This window comes from Periophthalmus magnuspinnatus, chromosome 13 (assembly GCF_009829125.3).
Source record: "Periophthalmus magnuspinnatus isolate fPerMag1 chromosome 13, fPerMag1.2.pri, whole genome shotgun sequence".
Lineage (NCBI taxonomy): Eukaryota > Metazoa > Chordata > Actinopteri > Gobiiformes > Gobiidae > Periophthalmus > Periophthalmus magnuspinnatus.
The window spans coordinates 3152314-3169960 of NC_047138.1; the positions used below are offsets into that span (position 1 = coordinate 3152314).

The window sequence follows — 17647 nt, forward strand, 5'->3', positions numbered from 1 at the left end:
CTAAGCGTGTTGCGGTCTTGTTAATTTGGAGTTAATAAACTGTTGGTAAGTTACTTTTTCAAGGACTTGAGTCTGTAATTGTTCAGTACTGTGGCATCAAGACTTCTTTTCTTTATAAGAGGCTTGAGAACCACAGTTTTCAAAGTAACACCTCCATAAACAGTTCACCTGTTTTATGAGAAACTGCAGGACCAGCCGCAGGTTTGGGAATAACAGACAGGTCAAAGAAGACACCGAAATGATCAGACAGAGCAACATCCACCACATTGACATTTGAAATATTTACTCCTTTTGTAATGAGCAGGTTCAGAGTGTGTCCTCCAGAGTGTGTGAGCTCAACACATTATCCACATGTACATTAAAATCACCTGTAAAGACTAAACCATCAAAGTCTGTGCATACGACTGAAAACATCTCAGTAAAATCATCAATAAAACAGACAGTGCTGGGGAGGTTTGAATATGACTATGTAGAGTTTGGAGGGGGATTGTTTTAGCTCCATTTTAAAGGAAACATACTCAAAAGATGAAAACACCCCAAATGACAACCTCAAAGTGACCAAATTATCTCTAAAAACTGCACAAACACCTCCACCCTTTTTATTTGCTCATGTTTCAGATTCAAATTTGAAGTTCGGTGGAGCTGATTTCACTAGAATTGCATTACCTGTGTTTTTGGTTAAAAATATAAAGTCAAGATTAAAAGAAGGGATAAAATCATTAATCAAAAATGACGTTACATGAAGATCTGACATTGAGCACAGCAAGTTTCAGATTACTTTCAGTAGGACTAGATGTTATCGTCTTACAGCAAAGGGCGAGCAGGGTTGATGTCAGAATCCTTCATCGTGCTCTATTAGGTGTGAACCCTTTGCTGGGGGAGGTGCTTGTGCTGTTTGGTTTGCGTTTAGTCTAGTCGGCCACACCCAAATGCTATCCTTTCTAAAAGTTTTCTAATGCACAACACAATCGACAAAGTCTCAAATCAGATTATTAGTTTTCTTGTGTAGACTATAAAGAGCTGCATGTGTTCAATTGACAACCGCAACCTCCAAAACCAGCAAAGGTGTGTGAAGGTGTGTGTGGAGGTAGTTAGCTTTATTTGTCTTTTTCTACGTTAGTCTGTGGCTTATATTTTTTAATCTGTCCTCTTTTTGGGCACAACAATAATGTCCATTTACCCCTGTGTGCACGATCAAACCAGTAGAAAAACAGTGACAGGACCTTCATGGTTCCAGAGCTAAATTTCTCATTTTCCCATTGACTTTCCAAAAAAATCATAATAATATAAAAAAAATTTGATTGGTGATTGGGTTTTTCACTCAGTCTTACGTTTTTTTGGGCTTGTTGTGGATACTAGTTACCACGTGGCTGGTGATCCTCCACGATGCCTTTGAGATCTTACTATTTGAATTAAAGTCTTAAAATAAATGTGTGTGGGAAAAATTAATGGAAAATATATTTCCAGACCAAGAGCAGGCGGTCACTGCTGCGATTCATTAAAGCTTCATTAAAGAGCTCCTTTAAAGCTCCATTAAAGCTCCTTCAAAGCTCCATTAAAGCTGGTAAGTCGCCTTGTTTGTTGCTGCGCATGTGACAGGGAGACACCAGCAGGCTGCATCTTCAAAACCTGATAAACCAGATCACAGTTCTAGCGAATCAGTCTGGGATTTTCCCAGTTTGTTCCTAATGCCATCAAACCGTTTTTGAACAGAAGTATTTCCTTGTAGTCCAGACATGTCACTTATTCCCAATGATGCAGCCAAACACATGAACAGTGTGAGCTCCAGTAAACTGTTATCTAGGCTGCATTCACCTGCAAGTTTTCAGTAAAATACTGTCAAACTCAATATTACTGTTGGGTGTAGGTTTACCAGGAAAAAGGGGATGTGTTATCACTTATAACCACCTTCAGCTTGAGTCTGGTGTGTCCTCATCTGCTCCCCCTGATGGTCAGTGCTGATGAAACAAACTCACTCTTAAAAACTGACACTGCACAAATCGAGACCAGGACCTGTCCGGACCACGGGGTCCAGAGACCAGGACCTGTCCGGACCACGGGGTCCAGAGACCAGGACCTGTCCAGACCACAGGGTCCAAAGACTGGGATGAGACCAAAACCTCTGAGGACCAACACCGAGACAAGACTTTTAAAGGTCGAGACAAGACCATGACCTCCGAGGGTTGAGACAAGACATGGACTTTGAGGGTCGAGACCGAGACAATTTAGTCTTAGTTTTTGCCCTGAGTTTGGTCAGGGCCTTTAATCAGTGCATAATGAGGAGGGGGCTTATGTGCACTTCATGCAGGAGGAGAGTGAAAAGGTCAGGAGCAGCACGCTGAGACCAAAGGCGCTCGAGTCCAAGATGAACCAAGACTGTAAAAAAGGTTCTCGAGGAAGGAGGACTGGTTTGAAATACTACGACACGTGCAATCTGACTACCTGTCATGCCCCAAGAAAGAAATAATCATAATAATCAATATGAGGTAATATAATCTCATGCATCTACCAAAATAAATCAGTCAGTTTGCTTAAAACACACTAAACCTTTTACAGCCTGAGACTATGTTTTTAAAGAGAGCTGGTATTGGGAAATGTGGTCTCCTGGGGCTGCGAGATTTCTATGACCTTGAGCAGCAATCTTTTAAAGTGAAGGGCCTGACAGCTCCTGATATCAAACACTCAGCACAGGCAAGTTACTGCAGAGACTCTCCCAAAACAAGAGAGGTTAAGAAAATAAACTGTGTATTCTATAAAGTAAAACAGGCAGCGGAAATGTATTTAAACCTTGAAACACTAAACTGTTCAACAGGCACAAGGTCTGACTGATGCCACGGGCAAAAGATGGAAAGTGCTCTCTTGATGACACTGCTGCACAATTACTCAGCGAAATGCCTGTGGGCGACCCCACACACGGCTGTGGGTTTGTAGCACCAGCAGCTCAATACGGTGGCAGCTCAAACTCGTTTCACTCAAACCTGCTCCGTCTTGTGAGGGGTTTGTAACATTTACAGCTTCCAAAAACGTGCCATTGCATCCAGATTACAAATCACCTCTGGCACTGTTCTTTTACTCATTCCTAACATGAACATACTTGCACTCAGTATCACTTCAGGAATCAAGTTTCGTTCAAGTTCTCGTTTTCTGTTGCCACCATCATCTCTGTAAAATATTGCATTAAACACATTCCCACCATATGAGCTGGACGAGCACGTTTTGGTTTTGTGATACCATCTTTGTGTTCCAGGTGCAAAACCGGCCCCTTCTCATGACAGTTTCCCCCCGGGGTAAACCCTGGGGGAGCGCTTAGTATAGACTCTGCCCGGGACAGGTCCTCCAGCCCAACAGACACTGCTCAGATAATATAAAGCTCAACGTTCCAATCTAACACAAATCTGGACAATGTTGGATGACTGTGATGATCTTAGGCTTTGGACAGGTCCTGCCTCATGAAATGTCTTAATGTGTAAAAATAACCCATGACCCATTTTTGTCTTTCAAGTGCAGATGAAATACTTCCTTTTAAACGTTGCCCAAAAGCGATGGAAAAGATCCAGTTGACACTTGCTGCTCCTGTATATCCTGAGGCTTGTTTCAATGCATAACACATAGAAGTTTTCAAGACTTTAATGACACGACACTGCATCGAAAAGTTGATAAAATCTCTTTATTTTACAATGTAACAGCCATTAATTTGTCAGTGTATTTTATTAGACATTTGTGACATAGATTGAGTCACTGTATAAGTCTTTATCTTCTTCTTCATCATCTGCTTTTTGTTCTTCCAAAAGTTTATCGAGAAGACTGGGAGACTCCTGCTTCTCATGGTCTTCCTCCTCGCTCTGCCCTTCGCTCGGACCTTCCGTCACGGGCTGCAGCGGCGTCCCCAGGATTTGTGAGTCTACGTTTGAGACTTGTGGGTCCAGCTGAGGGATCATCGTGGCCAAAGACATGGAGAGAGGCACGTGGAGCAGAGAAGACCCGCTCAGCGCCGTGGGGCTGGACATGGTGGTCCAGGGCAGGTATGTGAGCCCTGAGTCTGTGTCCATCTGAGGCAGAGGGGTGGGCACTGGAGCCACCGGGATGGTCTGAAAAACAAACACATAAACTACTCACAACTGTCACCATCAGTCTTCATTAGCCTGTTGCTACTGACCTTTACTTTCAACTGTGGTCATTTTTTATAAAGAGTTATACGTTAATTTGACATGAAGCTCTGACGTTGTAGATTATAATCACCGGGACAAATTTCCACTAATTTTACACAGCCTTGTCTTATCAGAACCCTCAGAATTTTGTTAAACTTGCTTCTGTGTGCTGAAAAAGTGTTGCGATTTATCTTGATTTCTGCACTTATTTGGGACAGAAATCAGAGAAATTACTTTTTTTTATTATATTCTTGCACTTTTAATTAGATCAGCCATTTAATAACTGAGAATTACTGAATCACTGTGCGCCAACATCATCAAATTATCACTTTTTATCGCCATATCCCGCTAAGCTCTAGCACTTACCCCAAAGTTCGTAAGCAGAGGAGCGTGGGTGTAGGTCAGCATGGTGTAGCTGGGGCACAGGGTCTGCATGTAGAGGTCCGTGCCCGTGGACAGGGCGGTGGCGACGGAGTAGGACTGGCTCGGAGCTAGGCCGTCCTGGGGGCTGCAGTCGGGGGCAGACCAGGGCAGGAGAGAAGGCTGGACGGAGCAACTGGAGGCTGGCACCGCCCTCCACCCAGAGCATCCTTCACTGAGCGCTGCAGGAGACTCAGAGCTGGAGAACAGACCTGGGGATGTGAGACAAAAGTCGTGATAGATGCTTTGGTTCAGTTAGTTGTGGTGTAAGTTTGAGTCAAATAAAGTTGAAGATATTTTGGAGATATTTGTATTTTTTACAGGTTGGTATTGGTATGTTCTCCATGTTATTTAGCTTATTTAAAATACACTGCCTGGCCAAAAAAAGGCACTTCAACCAATTATTAGAGTGTGTGATCTTTTTTTTGGTGGCGAAATTTTTTAGGCAGTGTCGTTTTTTAATGAATCTCTACAAAAGTGTCGTTATGGCTGTTATACGGCTCAGGAATAATCAGATATTGAAGCAACAGATTCCAGAAAGTGTCCTCGTGGGTCATCTGGGAGGTCACGTTGTTTTACTAGAGGCAGAAGAGTTATGTAGAATTCAAATATTGTTTCTACATTACACCTGTAAGGCTGATTTATTCTTATTCTTTATTCAACCCAAAACACGCACCTAAAGGACGTGTCTCTAATCTGAAACCTCACTGGCTGAACGCTCGCTCCTGCAGACTGTCTAATAGATATAAGTGCCCTCTCTTTATTTTATCTTGGGGGCGTTGTTTATATAACTTTGTACATGTCTGTAGTTGTACCTTGGCTGATGGAAGGCCCCACCTCCTGAAACAGAAAAAAGAACAGATTAAAAATAACAACAATGGACAACTGTGTCCATAACAGACGAGTGTAGCTTTAGACTGTGGTGTAAATAAGACAAACTGCACTGACTCTGAAGCGTCTGGACAGGTGTAAGAAGCACCGCTGATTATTCTGAGATTAAAATGTTATTTTCTATAGAGTCTGCTTTGAAAAATCTGTATGAAGGAATAAAGAATCACACATTTTACGACTGACATTGTCACACAACCATTGAAAACACACAAAAACAGTAAAAAAGCCTCGAGTCTTAATCGACCAGGACAAAACATGTTCAAACCTGACGATCTGAACACACTATAATCATATAAACCAATTATTAGAGCTACCGCTGTGTAGGAAACAAAGGAGAGTATTTGAAGTTGAAATTACAGCTTTCCGATTGCTCTCGTAATTGTTGGGATTGCGTAAAAGGAGGTGTCTTCTCCTGAAGGCACAACGGACACCTGACATGAGCCGTCCATTTAAACGAGGCCTTCAGATGTGGAGCAGACTCATAAACTCATAAACACGACTGTATGATTGCTCTTTGCACTTTCCCCAAATGGTTTAAAAGACGATTTAAGCTTTTTGTTTTGACGTCTAAGAAAATATTTGTCTGTGGTGAAGGGAAATGAGCAGCTGCTGACAGTGAACCTCCTTGTACAGTGGAGTTTTTGCACAGAGGAGACGGGTCGTTTAATCCAGAGACTTTTGCCTCCTGCTGTGGTCCTCAGTCCTGGGCGTTCATGTTCATAGATGCAAAGTGGGAGGACTTAAGGGCAAAGATGTGGTTCTTTTGTCTTCTCTTCCCCTGGAGCCACACAGCGATGCAACTGTCACGAAGAACCACCTGGATTACGTAAGGAAAAAGTTTGTTGTGGGATAGGCCCAGGACACAGTTGGATCTATAATTTGTTGAGTAATGTTCCTTTTGGCATCGACTGACTTTTGTAGACGGGAAAGATATTTACAACCAATAAAAAATCTTCAGGTTGCGCTTGTCTTTGATGTGTGAGGTACAGTCCCTGCCGTATCTATAGATCCTGATCATTTTCCCAGCAATTATCAATCATTCACAAGGACGCGTGCAACACTGTCTGATGCCAATTTGACGTGTCCTGGAGACGGAAAATCAGTCAAAGAACCTGCTGCTATTTGCACAAGTAGAACAATATCATTACGTCAAAGATGTTTGTGATTATTCAACAGTAAACGTCTGTGTTCTGATCACACTACGATGAAATATTTCAGCTAAAATCACATTTGTTTTTACTAAAGGAGATATTCAGAGGAAAATCTACTCTTATCTTCTTATCATGCTGTAATTGTTTTCCCTTTTACCCACTCAGAGTTGTGTTCAGAGTGATTCATGCATGTCTGAGAAATGTTTATTCTGCTGCATTAAAGGAGTCAGTGCTCTGAATACCCCAGTTTACCCCTGTCCCTTCACATGGCCCCTGGCCCCTGCCTCACACAGAATCTATCTGTGTCATGGAGCCATTTTAACAACAGTGAAATGTGAAAAATCCCCCTGTGCTGCCGACATGGGGCACTTTGTTGAACATTTACAGTGATGTTCTTAAAGGTGGAGGCAGGAATGAGTGTCGCACGTTTGAACCGGTCGTCAGTAAAACTCATCTTTTTTATGAGGTAATTTTAGATTATGTTATAAAGTAATGACTCATGTGTCACATAGAATATAATACAGCAAAACAAAAGCATATGTCTTCTTTAAGATACTGTGTAAATTCAGATTCAGAATAACAATGTGACCAGTCCAGGTCGGTGCAATAAGGTGAAACTATTTGATGATCATAGTCATAAACATGAACCCTGACCCTCAGTGTGTGCTGTGTCTTGACGCCTCCTTAAGGAGCATGTTTGCTTTTGCTCATACTTCAAAAGTAGATTCATTTATGGATTCTAATCTGTCAAAGAGTTTATTTGTTCCCACCACAGTTGGAGCAGTTGTCTTGGAGGTAGGGGGCGCTGCCGTTCTCTTCCTACGGAGCAGCTCTCTGACCGGATCCTTTACCCGGACCCCTTGGTACGGTCTGGACCGCACCTCCGCTGCTGGTTGTGCTTCAAAAGAATGGATAGATAGAAGAGTTTAGATTTGTACAAAGATCAGTGTTTCTGTCCATCACTGCAGAGTGTGTTTTCTGACGCAGGCCACAGCCTCTCAACCTTTTTGATATTTTCAGAATGACTTTCTGCAAGTGCATGCATGACAGACAAATGGGATTTGTCTTCAGGCCAGAGATAATCAGCACATGTGAAACAATAATCTCAGTTTGACTGTGCTGCAGGCGAGAAGTGACAGTAAACGCCGTTACGTTCAATTGTCTTAACAAGAAAATGTAAAACCCACGGTCATTATCTCATTTACAAGGGGCTTTGAAGACCTGGCTTTGCTACTAAAAGTAACGCTGAATGAAATCTGTTCTTTCTTTATTTAAATGTTTCCTACTGTTGTCAGTCCTCACATTGTGCTGAGCTTTATTGACTATGGAACTGCATAAGAACATGGATTATGAACAAAAAATGAGCAGATACGTTCTCCCCGGCCAACTGCTCGTGTGACCTTTGACCTGTGCTTATGTTTCCATCAGTCCTGGTGACAGAGTCCTCTCACTGACCTGTGTACGAACTGTCCAGCTCCTGGTCACTACCTGATTGATTCACATTTCTGACCAGAGGAGCTAAAATAGTCCAACAGAAACAGTTTTTGTGACGTTACAGCAGCAGAGTCAGAGCTGTGTGTCTGTGGAGATCAGAGTACGACGGGTCTTCAGCTTTACGCCGACGACTTCTTCTACTGTCGACTCTTAAAAGACTCAACTCAACCTCGTACCTGCTCAAAATGTATTTATTATCTGACTTTGAAAGACAGTAATTGTCTAATAAACACTGTGAGCGCGTGGGCAGAAGACATCAACACTGAGATACATAAGACGAGTGTGGAAGCAGAACTTAAATCTACAAATATAAACAAATAATTACAAATAAAATAAACTCCACTCTGCAGAATCGTTAGGTTTACTGTCAATTTAATCGTTTTCACAAATGTTCTTTTATATATTGTGATAAAATGTGTGGATTTATCGCCCTGTCCTGATGTAGAGTCTCACAAAACAAAGGATTCGACTCATGGATTATTGTTTTTGCAGGTTTTGTTGAGCTTTAAAGAGGAAGTGGCACAGCTGTGTGTTGCTGTATTGATGCAGGGTCCTGAGCATTTTGCATATCAAGATTGCATCCTGGTCATAACATTATCTTCCTCTTTCCTCTTTATTATTTTGACTGAACTTACTAAGTGCAGATTGCTTTTTTTGGAATAATATTTATAGATTAATGTGTGTGGATACCTTTAGTCTACTTTAAACATGCACAGCACATTGTAATTACACATTTAAACGAATAAATACAGAAGAAAATAGTTTGATGTTGAAACGTTTTCGCGATCATGGCAAGAAATAAGAAACAATCAGTTGTAATCAAAACCAAACTGCTAAAACTCAGGTTAAACAAGGTATTTGTGTTACTTACATTTGTCCCAGAGCATCGTGATGTCTGTATCGGAGCGTTCGACTGAAGACCACGATCAAACTGGGGACAAAGTGGCTTTTTATAACAGTGGCACGACCCTTGGGATTTCACTGCTGTTCAAATCTCAAAGCTGCAGGTTTCATTAGTGACTGGTGCATTAGTTACTCAGCAGCACGTACTTTAACACTGAATCACTCAAATATCCAGCTCGTTTTGCTCATTTTAAACTGTAGTATTGATCTAAAACTGCAAAAATAAAATCACCAGGCAGCGGTCAAGAGGCATTTCTCTCTAACAGTGGATCTTCATGTTTGTTTTTATGGTTATATGACATTTCTGAGCCCTACATGTTTGACCCAGTCTGGTTTTAACACAGAGGAGTGGAAATAGATAAAGGTTTGATGAAGAGAAAGTGTCTCAAGCCTCAAATGTAGGACAATAACAAGGAAAGTTTATTTGTACAGCACAATTCATACACAAAGAGATTTACAGAATAAGAAGACATTAAAATCGCACAAACTAAAACATAAAAAATCGTGAATAGTCATCATAAAATTTATATTAAAACAGAAGAGAAGAGGAAGAATAAAACCCTTAGTCTAGTCCAGGTTTAGTCTTGCTTTAGTCTCAGTTCAGTCCTGGTTCAGACCTGGTTCAGTCCTGGTTTAGTCCTGGTTTAGTCCTGGTTTAGTCCTGGTTCAGACCTGGTTCAGTCCTGGTTTCGTCCTGGTTTTGTCCTGGTTTAGTCCTCAGTGTGAGATGATTCTTGTGTTCATGTTCTTTGCAGACACAGACTCAGAGCTGGTTTAAAGTCTCTGAGTCTCAGGAGTCAGAGACAGAACGGCTGAAACCTGCAGAAATACAATTCTGAAATAGAATGTAATGATGAGAGAACATCGTTAAAACACGTCTGTGTGATCCTCACTCGTCCAGGTCTGAGTCAGAGTAAAAGCAAAAGTAAAATGTACCAACTGGACAATTCACTGCTCGTCCAAACTCCTTCAGCTCTGATGTTTGATTTAACTTAATACTTCCACCTTATTTGGTGTTTTAGCAAATTCTACGTAGATCAAAACCACTGATTCTCATGATAAATCAATCATGAATCAAACAAACCACCTGTGAAACACAAACACTGTATTAATGAGATCACATGTAAAGATAAAGACAAGTGTGTAGTAAATGTAAACTATACAGAAGTGTTTTTATAGTTTTAACACTTCTAATGTCGTAATTTAATCCTCATATCACTGCTGCCTTTGGGGAACATTTGGCTCTGTCCCATTTTTGTTTCTTAAGTCGTTAATGAGAGTCCAGCCCTGATCGTTTAAGCATTTATCTTTGGAGTATAAGAAAGTAAAGTGTCGCTCCGGGAGTTGAGACTTGTCCAGGATATGATTCTTTTTGCAGTGAGATTAAAACTGTGATTGATTCTTGATTCATGTTTCTGAAATTTAAACAAAGGTTTCACTGATCTGGACGTGTCTGGACAAGAGGGAAGAGATTAATCAAATAAAATCATCGTTTCTCACTGTTGGACTAAGATAAACGCAAAAAACATGCATCTTTACTGTGAGGGGGCTCGCATCTCCACAAACCTGACTCTTATTTGCTTTCTTCTGCTTGGAAATGTTGTTTTTTTTGTCTATAATCTTCTATATCATGGCGTAAACCTTTTCTATGGCGATGCAGAATGGTTTGTACATCCATGGAGTCGTGCAGGTGACATGCCTCCTCCAGAATGTTCCATGGTGTTGCTTTAATGTTTTTCATCTGCTTCAATCAGTTTGTTTTGTTCTGCAGGTGTTGATGCATCTCTCAGCTCTGAACTTCCTCTTTTCACCCCTAAAATGGGCAGGACGGTCACAGATGAAAGATTGTCCCGGATATTTAGCGAATGGGACAATGAAAATGTGATTTAATATAAAGTACAAACAATTAAGTTAAAGATTTACACGTCTGACAAAAGTAAAAATACATCTGTGTGATCGAGCTCCTTTTCTACATTTAAACAACCCGCACAACATGAAGTCAGTGCAGTAAAACTAAAGACGAGATGCAGAAAACACGGATTATTGGACAGTTTATTCATCCAGGAAGAGCTTTTTTGTCACTACTACCCCCATGTATTTGAAATATTATTTGTACAGGTACGTTTAATCAGTTTTGCAGTTGAAAAAACACATTTTTTATCTATTTTTATAAACGTTCAGATCACATCATTTGTCAATCTTCAAAAAACTGAGCGAAAAAGTGGAAAGAACTGCAATTTTTTCCGTGAACACATTTGATTTAAATATTGTAAACTGACCTAAAAAATACAAAAATAAAAAGGTAAAATATTTATTATTGGTTTATTTAATTGTTTGATGTGCAGTTTTGGTTTAAAAAAATGCAGTGTGTTAAAATAGTCTCCACAGATTACTGTAACAGAGACAGATACTCTAAAGTAAAACTCAATTATGAAACTGGACTTTGAGCTCAGAGGAAACACCTGGGTAAACTTTGAGCTTCGTTGACCACGGCTCTTCAAACCACAAGAGAAGTGGATCTCACAAGCAGCTACTACCAGTATTTGACCTTCGAAGTATTAACAGATCGAACCCTCGTCTATAAACTGTCATTTTAAGGTCTGCACTAGGGATAAATGTGGATTTTGACGCTAAAATGTAAGATTGCACCAACACAGAGGACATTATGCAGCACCAGAGGCCAAAAAATAGTCAAAATACCATTAATTCTGTCATATAAGTCACAATACTCCAGCTCTAAAACAAAAAAACAAAGGAAAAGTGAAGATCTAACTTACTGCAGCTTCAGTGGTATCGCTCCATAACTGTGAGTGTCTAGTCTGGTGCTTGGTGGCCTCCTGTTTTTTTTATTTGTACAGTGAATAATGCAAAGTGCGGCTGTAACTTCTGTGCATTGCAAACAAGAAGAGTCAGAAATGAACGATTCAGTCGGGTTTAAATAAGAGAGCAGCAGATTTGCTAAGAAGAGCGTCGTTGGCTTATTTGTTTGTGGCAGAAACATGAAGTCACCTGTGGAGAATTAAACTTTATTCACATTTGTCTGATACTTACACTTAAATGCATTTATCTGAACATGCACAGTGCACATTTTTCATGTTTTTGCACATTTTCTTTGCTCCAAACACTGTTAAACTTTTCATTTTTGTCGATATTTCCCTCTACTCGTGTCTGTTAAGTCCTTGGGCTGTCCCAGATCATATCTTTACAACTTTTGGGACAGTTTAAGCATCTCAGGCTCCATTTCTCCTAAATTATAACTCATAACCCCGTCTATGACCTACAAAACTGTCTAACTTCAAACACAAGTCACATCCCGACACGTGACAACCCTGAAGTCTCTGGAAAACCACAGGAAAAATATGGAAAATGTCATAATATTGAGACGTTAAATCTGCTTTGGAAGTGGGTCAGGGGCTGTTAGTGAGTGGCCTGATGATTAAAAAGTTATATAAATTAAAATACACGTAGCTTAGATGACATTATATTGCACAATACAGTCATTTTAGAAAGTTACACACCAATTTTAATACTAAAAAACAGACTCTACACTCAATAGTAAGACCGATACCACAGTCTTAATAAAAACACTCTTTATTTAAACAGTAGAATGTGATTTTCAACGTTAAATCATAGTATTTTCTTTGATATTCCCATGTCTTGTGTGTGTCCCTCAGTGTCCAGGCAGGTTCCATAGTAGTCCAGGGGTGTATACTTGAATTTCTGGCCTGTAAATGTGACTTTTGATACTATTTCATTATCGATTTTCAATATTTTTGCGCTGTAAAGATGTTTGTAACTCATGCAGCGACAAATAACTTAAATATCTAATAGTGAAAAGGGTTGCACCTTCACGTTTTTGGGTTGTTTTCGAACTTTCCTGCAGTTTATTTGACCCCCAACTTGAATTTCAAAAGTCCACAGACAGGACAGACTCTTGGTTGAGCCTCGAGTCCTTTGTTCCTTTGGTTAAACAGGTGAGACTCTTTTCAAATGCTAATCATTAACTCGGACTTGATTTGTAACTTGAGGGCGGAGCTTGACAAATGCATGAATACACTAATGTTGATATGAGATGCAGCTAAAAGTCTGTCAGTTTAAAGCAAAAAAAAAGAGATGTAATGCTCCTGTAAACACGTACTACAGATGAGAAGAGAAATTCAGTCCCGCAACGTCGAAGAACAAGAGGAAAATATTAAGACTCTGTAAAAGATGAGACTCAGATCTATGTCTCACTGCAGCAGGTGAATCTGGACCAGAGGATTCACTCTGATTCACTCAAACAGATCAGTGTGTGGAGGAAAAACAACTGTCTCCAGATAAACTCAGACAAGACTCAAGTCAGAGTCTTTGACCCACAGAAACATAGAAAGTGTCAGCATCACCTCCAGTCTCTCTCTCTAAAACCTTCAAATCAGACGAGAAATCTAGAGGTAATAATGGACTCAGACTTGAACTTTAACAGCCACATCAAATCAGTAACATCTGCAGCTTTTTGGTTTTAAAAAACAGTGCAAAAGTCAAAGGTAAACTGTCAAAACCAGACTTAGAGAGACTTATCCTGCATTTGTGTCCAGTAGGTTAGACGACTGTAACGTCCTGATCACTGGCCTCTCCAAACGAGCCACAGAACAGAACATCCAGAACATCCAGAACATCCAGAACATCCAGAACACTGCTGCTCGGGTCAGGTCTAGAACCAGGAAGTACTTCACACATGTGTCCTGTGGCTCAGGTCTGTGGCTCCTGTGGCTCAGAGACTTTAAAGCAGCTCAGTGTGAACAAGTCTCTCCATGGACCAGCACCAAAGAACATCTCCCACATGAGCCACATGAACCATCTCACATGAGGAGGACTAAACCAGGACTAAACCAGGACTAAACCAGGACTAAACCAGGACTAAACCAGGACTAAACCAGGACTAAACCAGGACTGAATCAGGACTAAACCAGGACTAAACCAGGACTAAACCAGGACTAAACCAGGACTAAACCAGGACTAAACCAGGACTGAATCAGGACTAGACCAGGACTAAACCAGGACTGAACCAGGACTAAAGCAGGACTAAACCAGGACTAAACCAGGACTAAGACGATGTTTAAATCCAGGCTCCAAACGTTGTGACTGAAAGGTTTTTGTTCTGCACTTTTCTGTTTTAATGTTAATTTTTACAATGATCATTTGTGATTATTTATGTTTTGATTTGTGTGATTTTAACGTCTTTCCTTTTCTGTGAAACACTTTGAATTACTTTGTGTACAAATTGTGCTGTACAAATAATCTTGCTTTCCTTTGCCTTGCCTAAAATACTATAAGTAAAAGTTATTTGGCCACAGAGCTGCTGATGCATTGACTGGTTTTGCACAACAATATTTCCCTTTTCTTTTTACTCAAATACCTCCTAAAACATGTCTCTTATTGGATTTCCCCCCTCGATCGTCCGGCTCCAGACCCTTCAGAGTGTAAAAGCGACTGGCAGCTCTGGCAACAATACTCCTGAACTTGGCTAAAATTGTGCAATGCCATTTTCGTGCAAATCCTGATTAAACCAGCGTCACCGAGCTCGTCCAATGGAAGAATGTGATTGACGTTAGCTGAAATGAAAGCTGCAGTGGTGTGTAGCTGAGAGAACAGGCCTGTGTGCACAAGTCGAGCCTTAAAGGTCCGGTACACGCCTCAACCTGCTCTGCAAACAAACCTGCTCCCAGAATTCACTCTCACCGCCCGTGTGCTCCGTGCCCGCCCCAGCTGAGGGGACACGGGCCTCACCTTTGACCTCCAGACTGAGAGATGAGCAGCTTACACACTTAAGTTCATGAATAAAACGGTGAGAGGTGCTTGAGCAGCTTTTGTGTAAGTGGATAAACAGTAATCCAGAGCTGAGTGGTCCATGATGGGTCAACAACGACTAGAAGATGGAGAAAAATGGAAAATACTGTAACTGTTTTTGGAAATATGCAAAACTAGATCAGCTCCAAGTCTATAAAACTCAACCTATTTTAAAAACGACACCTCCAAACAAGAGCGTAAACCGATATTTCTTCCCTTTTGTGGTTAATTTTATGGTTTTGTCCAACATTCAACCTCAACCAACACTTTTCCAGACACATTTTAGCACGTTCCTGGTGGTAAAATCATCAAATCATGCTCATTTTTGTCCAGTGTCACTCTCCTTTAACACCAGCAGTGAACCAGAAAGAGAACTCTGGCACTTTCTTAAACCTGGGAATATGAAAACATGAGAAGGAAAGATTTGTGGAAAACCCCTCGTCTGGTTTGTGTGTGAGGCAGGTGCATGTTGCGTGAGGCCAAAACACTGGGATAAACTATGTAACCAGACCTGCTGAAAGTATAATGCACTATTAACCAGTTTTGCCAAAGTATTTGTTGATTAAGACATATTTTTAAATCGGAGCCGTATTCAGGAAGTAGTGGAACTTCCCTTTTTGGTTTCTGAGCAGCCCCGTCGTAGTAACTGTGCCAGGTGCTTTTACAGTTTATCTTAGTTAAACATCAGCTCCACTCAGAGGTGCATTTTGCAGAGTAATTACTCACACACAAACTGCACACATCACTGCGAGTTACACACCCAGTGCATTAATGAATAATTGTTTGGGGGAGTTTGATTCAGGGTGGAGCTGCGAAAATGCCAGAAGTTTACAGTTTAATGGATGTCAGAAGGTTATTAAAACAGTAACATGACATGCACAAGGAAGCTAACGGAAAATAATCCTGTGTCATGAATTTTAAGAGGAGTTTTGTGTCTGCAAGCGTCCGATTCAGTCATTCATTTTGGGCAAATTCGACACCATTACATAACAGGTTTTTTGTGTTAGATATACCCATTATAATAAACTACACAAGGAAATAATCCCATCAACAATGCAGTGGAAGAAAAGGCACAGTGGACTCAAAAGACCCTTGTGTTTAACCTTCTGGAGCTGCACACACACATTATTACAGAGAAATACTCGCTCCACACGTCCAAACATGTCTGTAGAAGAACTGCCTTGCACAATCTGCAATGTGTCAGTTATATAACCTAAAATAATGCAATGCAAACTAATTAATGATTAAAGAATGCAGGTGAACTCAAAGCACCCTTTGACCTGTGTGTTTATAACGCAGCAGCGCCCTCTGGTGGCAGACAGTGGACACGTGCATGACTCTTTTCTTATTAGGTGTTCATTTAGAGTGGAGATTTACAGTTTTTGACATGTTTTTGTGATTACACCGCAAAACTTGGCCTCAATGGAACCAAGGAGTCATTTTATTTCTCTTTTTTCTTATTTTTTATCAACACCGGTGTCTATTTTTCCAAATTTATTTGCTTTTTGCAGGTCAGACTGTGTTTTTTCAGGGGTCGACATCCTGAAAGACATATCCTTAAACAATATTCACTGTCATATTACATTTCTATAGACAAATTTGACTATTACTTTAGGATATTGTGCATTTTTAACACTTCACGTTGCCTTTATGTCTTGCACAAAGGGAGGAGGAAAACATAGAGACTCACTGACAAGTTTTGTGAGATTGTTGACTTGGGAATTGAACCCACAGCCTTCCCAACGACGACCCATCCTCACAATTAACCCCCTTAAACGTATTGACCAGTGCTACTCTGCTTCTGTCCTAAACCCCAAACACTGACATATTCACATTACTTCAAATTCAGTAGTAAATACCGGTAAGTAAATATTTATTTCAATCTTAACTGATATGAACTGACATAACAGCAATGAACAACAGCACACGATACAATAAAATCTACATGTTTTCAAGTCTCTGTCATTATAATGTCGATATGTTATAATGTTTGTACGTTTTTATTGTTTAAAGACAAAAACTATCGATAAAACTGATGTATATTTTGGCAGATTTGAGGCAAAACAGTAACATTTTTATTAAGAAAAGGTTTGGGATCAGAGCTTTTGGATTACTAACAGTGAAATGTAACTTGTCATGGATTTGCTTTTGCCTTTAAAGTTCAGAAATCTCCATGGAAACACACAGGTGAAGGCTGAGTTACAGGTCAGATCTGTGGAGAGGCACATTTATCCATGGTATTTTTAAGCAATGGAAACATCTGTAAATACAAATACCATCCATCCATTCATCATTTTCTTCCTCTTATCCAGCGACTCTCAGACTTCCCTCACCCCAGACACGTCCCCCAGCTCTTCCTATAAATGCCATAGTGTGAAACATTTCAGGAAAACAAATAACATGTCAATGGAGACCAGAAAATAGTGGACACTGCACCAGAAAACTTACATAGTACATAGTTTTAGACAGCTAACATTATATATATATTTTTAGGAAGTATTTGTACAAAAACATGTATAAAAACCCAGATTTTTTTGGTTTTGCTCTTGCAGATGTTCATGCAGACGCTCTTTCCCCCACTAGATGGCGCCATTCATTACACCATAGCCCAGTTGTTCCAGTTAAAAAACACTAGTCTCCTCTTAAAATGAATCCTGATCAGGGGGTGATGCAACTGAAGCCCAGAGTTGAGTGGAGGCAGCCAGTAGGGGAATTATTTCACGCTGGATGACAGACCACCAGCATCCATCAAAAACTTCATGAAACACTCCTGCCTGTTCGAATACATCCTCTCCACTGTCTTACTCAAATACG

The 17647-nt window shown here is 40.4% G+C and overlaps 2 protein-coding genes across 2 annotated transcripts in view; both read right to left on the minus strand.

The window, feature by feature from the left end:
* The window catches only part of LOC117380703 (A disintegrin and metalloproteinase with thrombospondin motifs 15-like), a 246113-nt gene that overhangs the window by 91870 nt on the left and 136596 nt on the right, over positions 1–17647 (minus strand). The window lies entirely within an intron of this gene.
* On the minus strand, positions 3711–9020 carry LOC117380434 (POU domain class 2-associating factor 1). Its single transcript, XM_033977241.2, has 5 exons — positions 8976–9020; positions 7381–7508; positions 5384–5408; positions 4515–4780; positions 3711–4088 (listed from the first exon to the last, which is right to left on the minus strand). The coding sequence occupies exons 1-5, from the start codon at positions 8989–8991 to the stop codon at positions 3711–3713; spliced, it is 813 nt and encodes a 270-aa protein (XP_033833132.1). The 5' UTR covers positions 8992–9020.

Coding starts and splice junctions, on each gene's coding strand:
- LOC117380434 (XM_033977241.2), bottom strand. Junction 5,409..7,380: donor AGACAACTGCTCCAACTGTG/GTGGGAACAAAT, acceptor TTTCTGTTTCAG/GAGGTGGGGCCTTCCATCAG. Junction 4,781..5,383: donor GGGGCCTTCCATCAGCCAAG/GTACAACTACAG, acceptor TCACATCCCCAG/GTCTGTTCTCCAGCTCTGAG.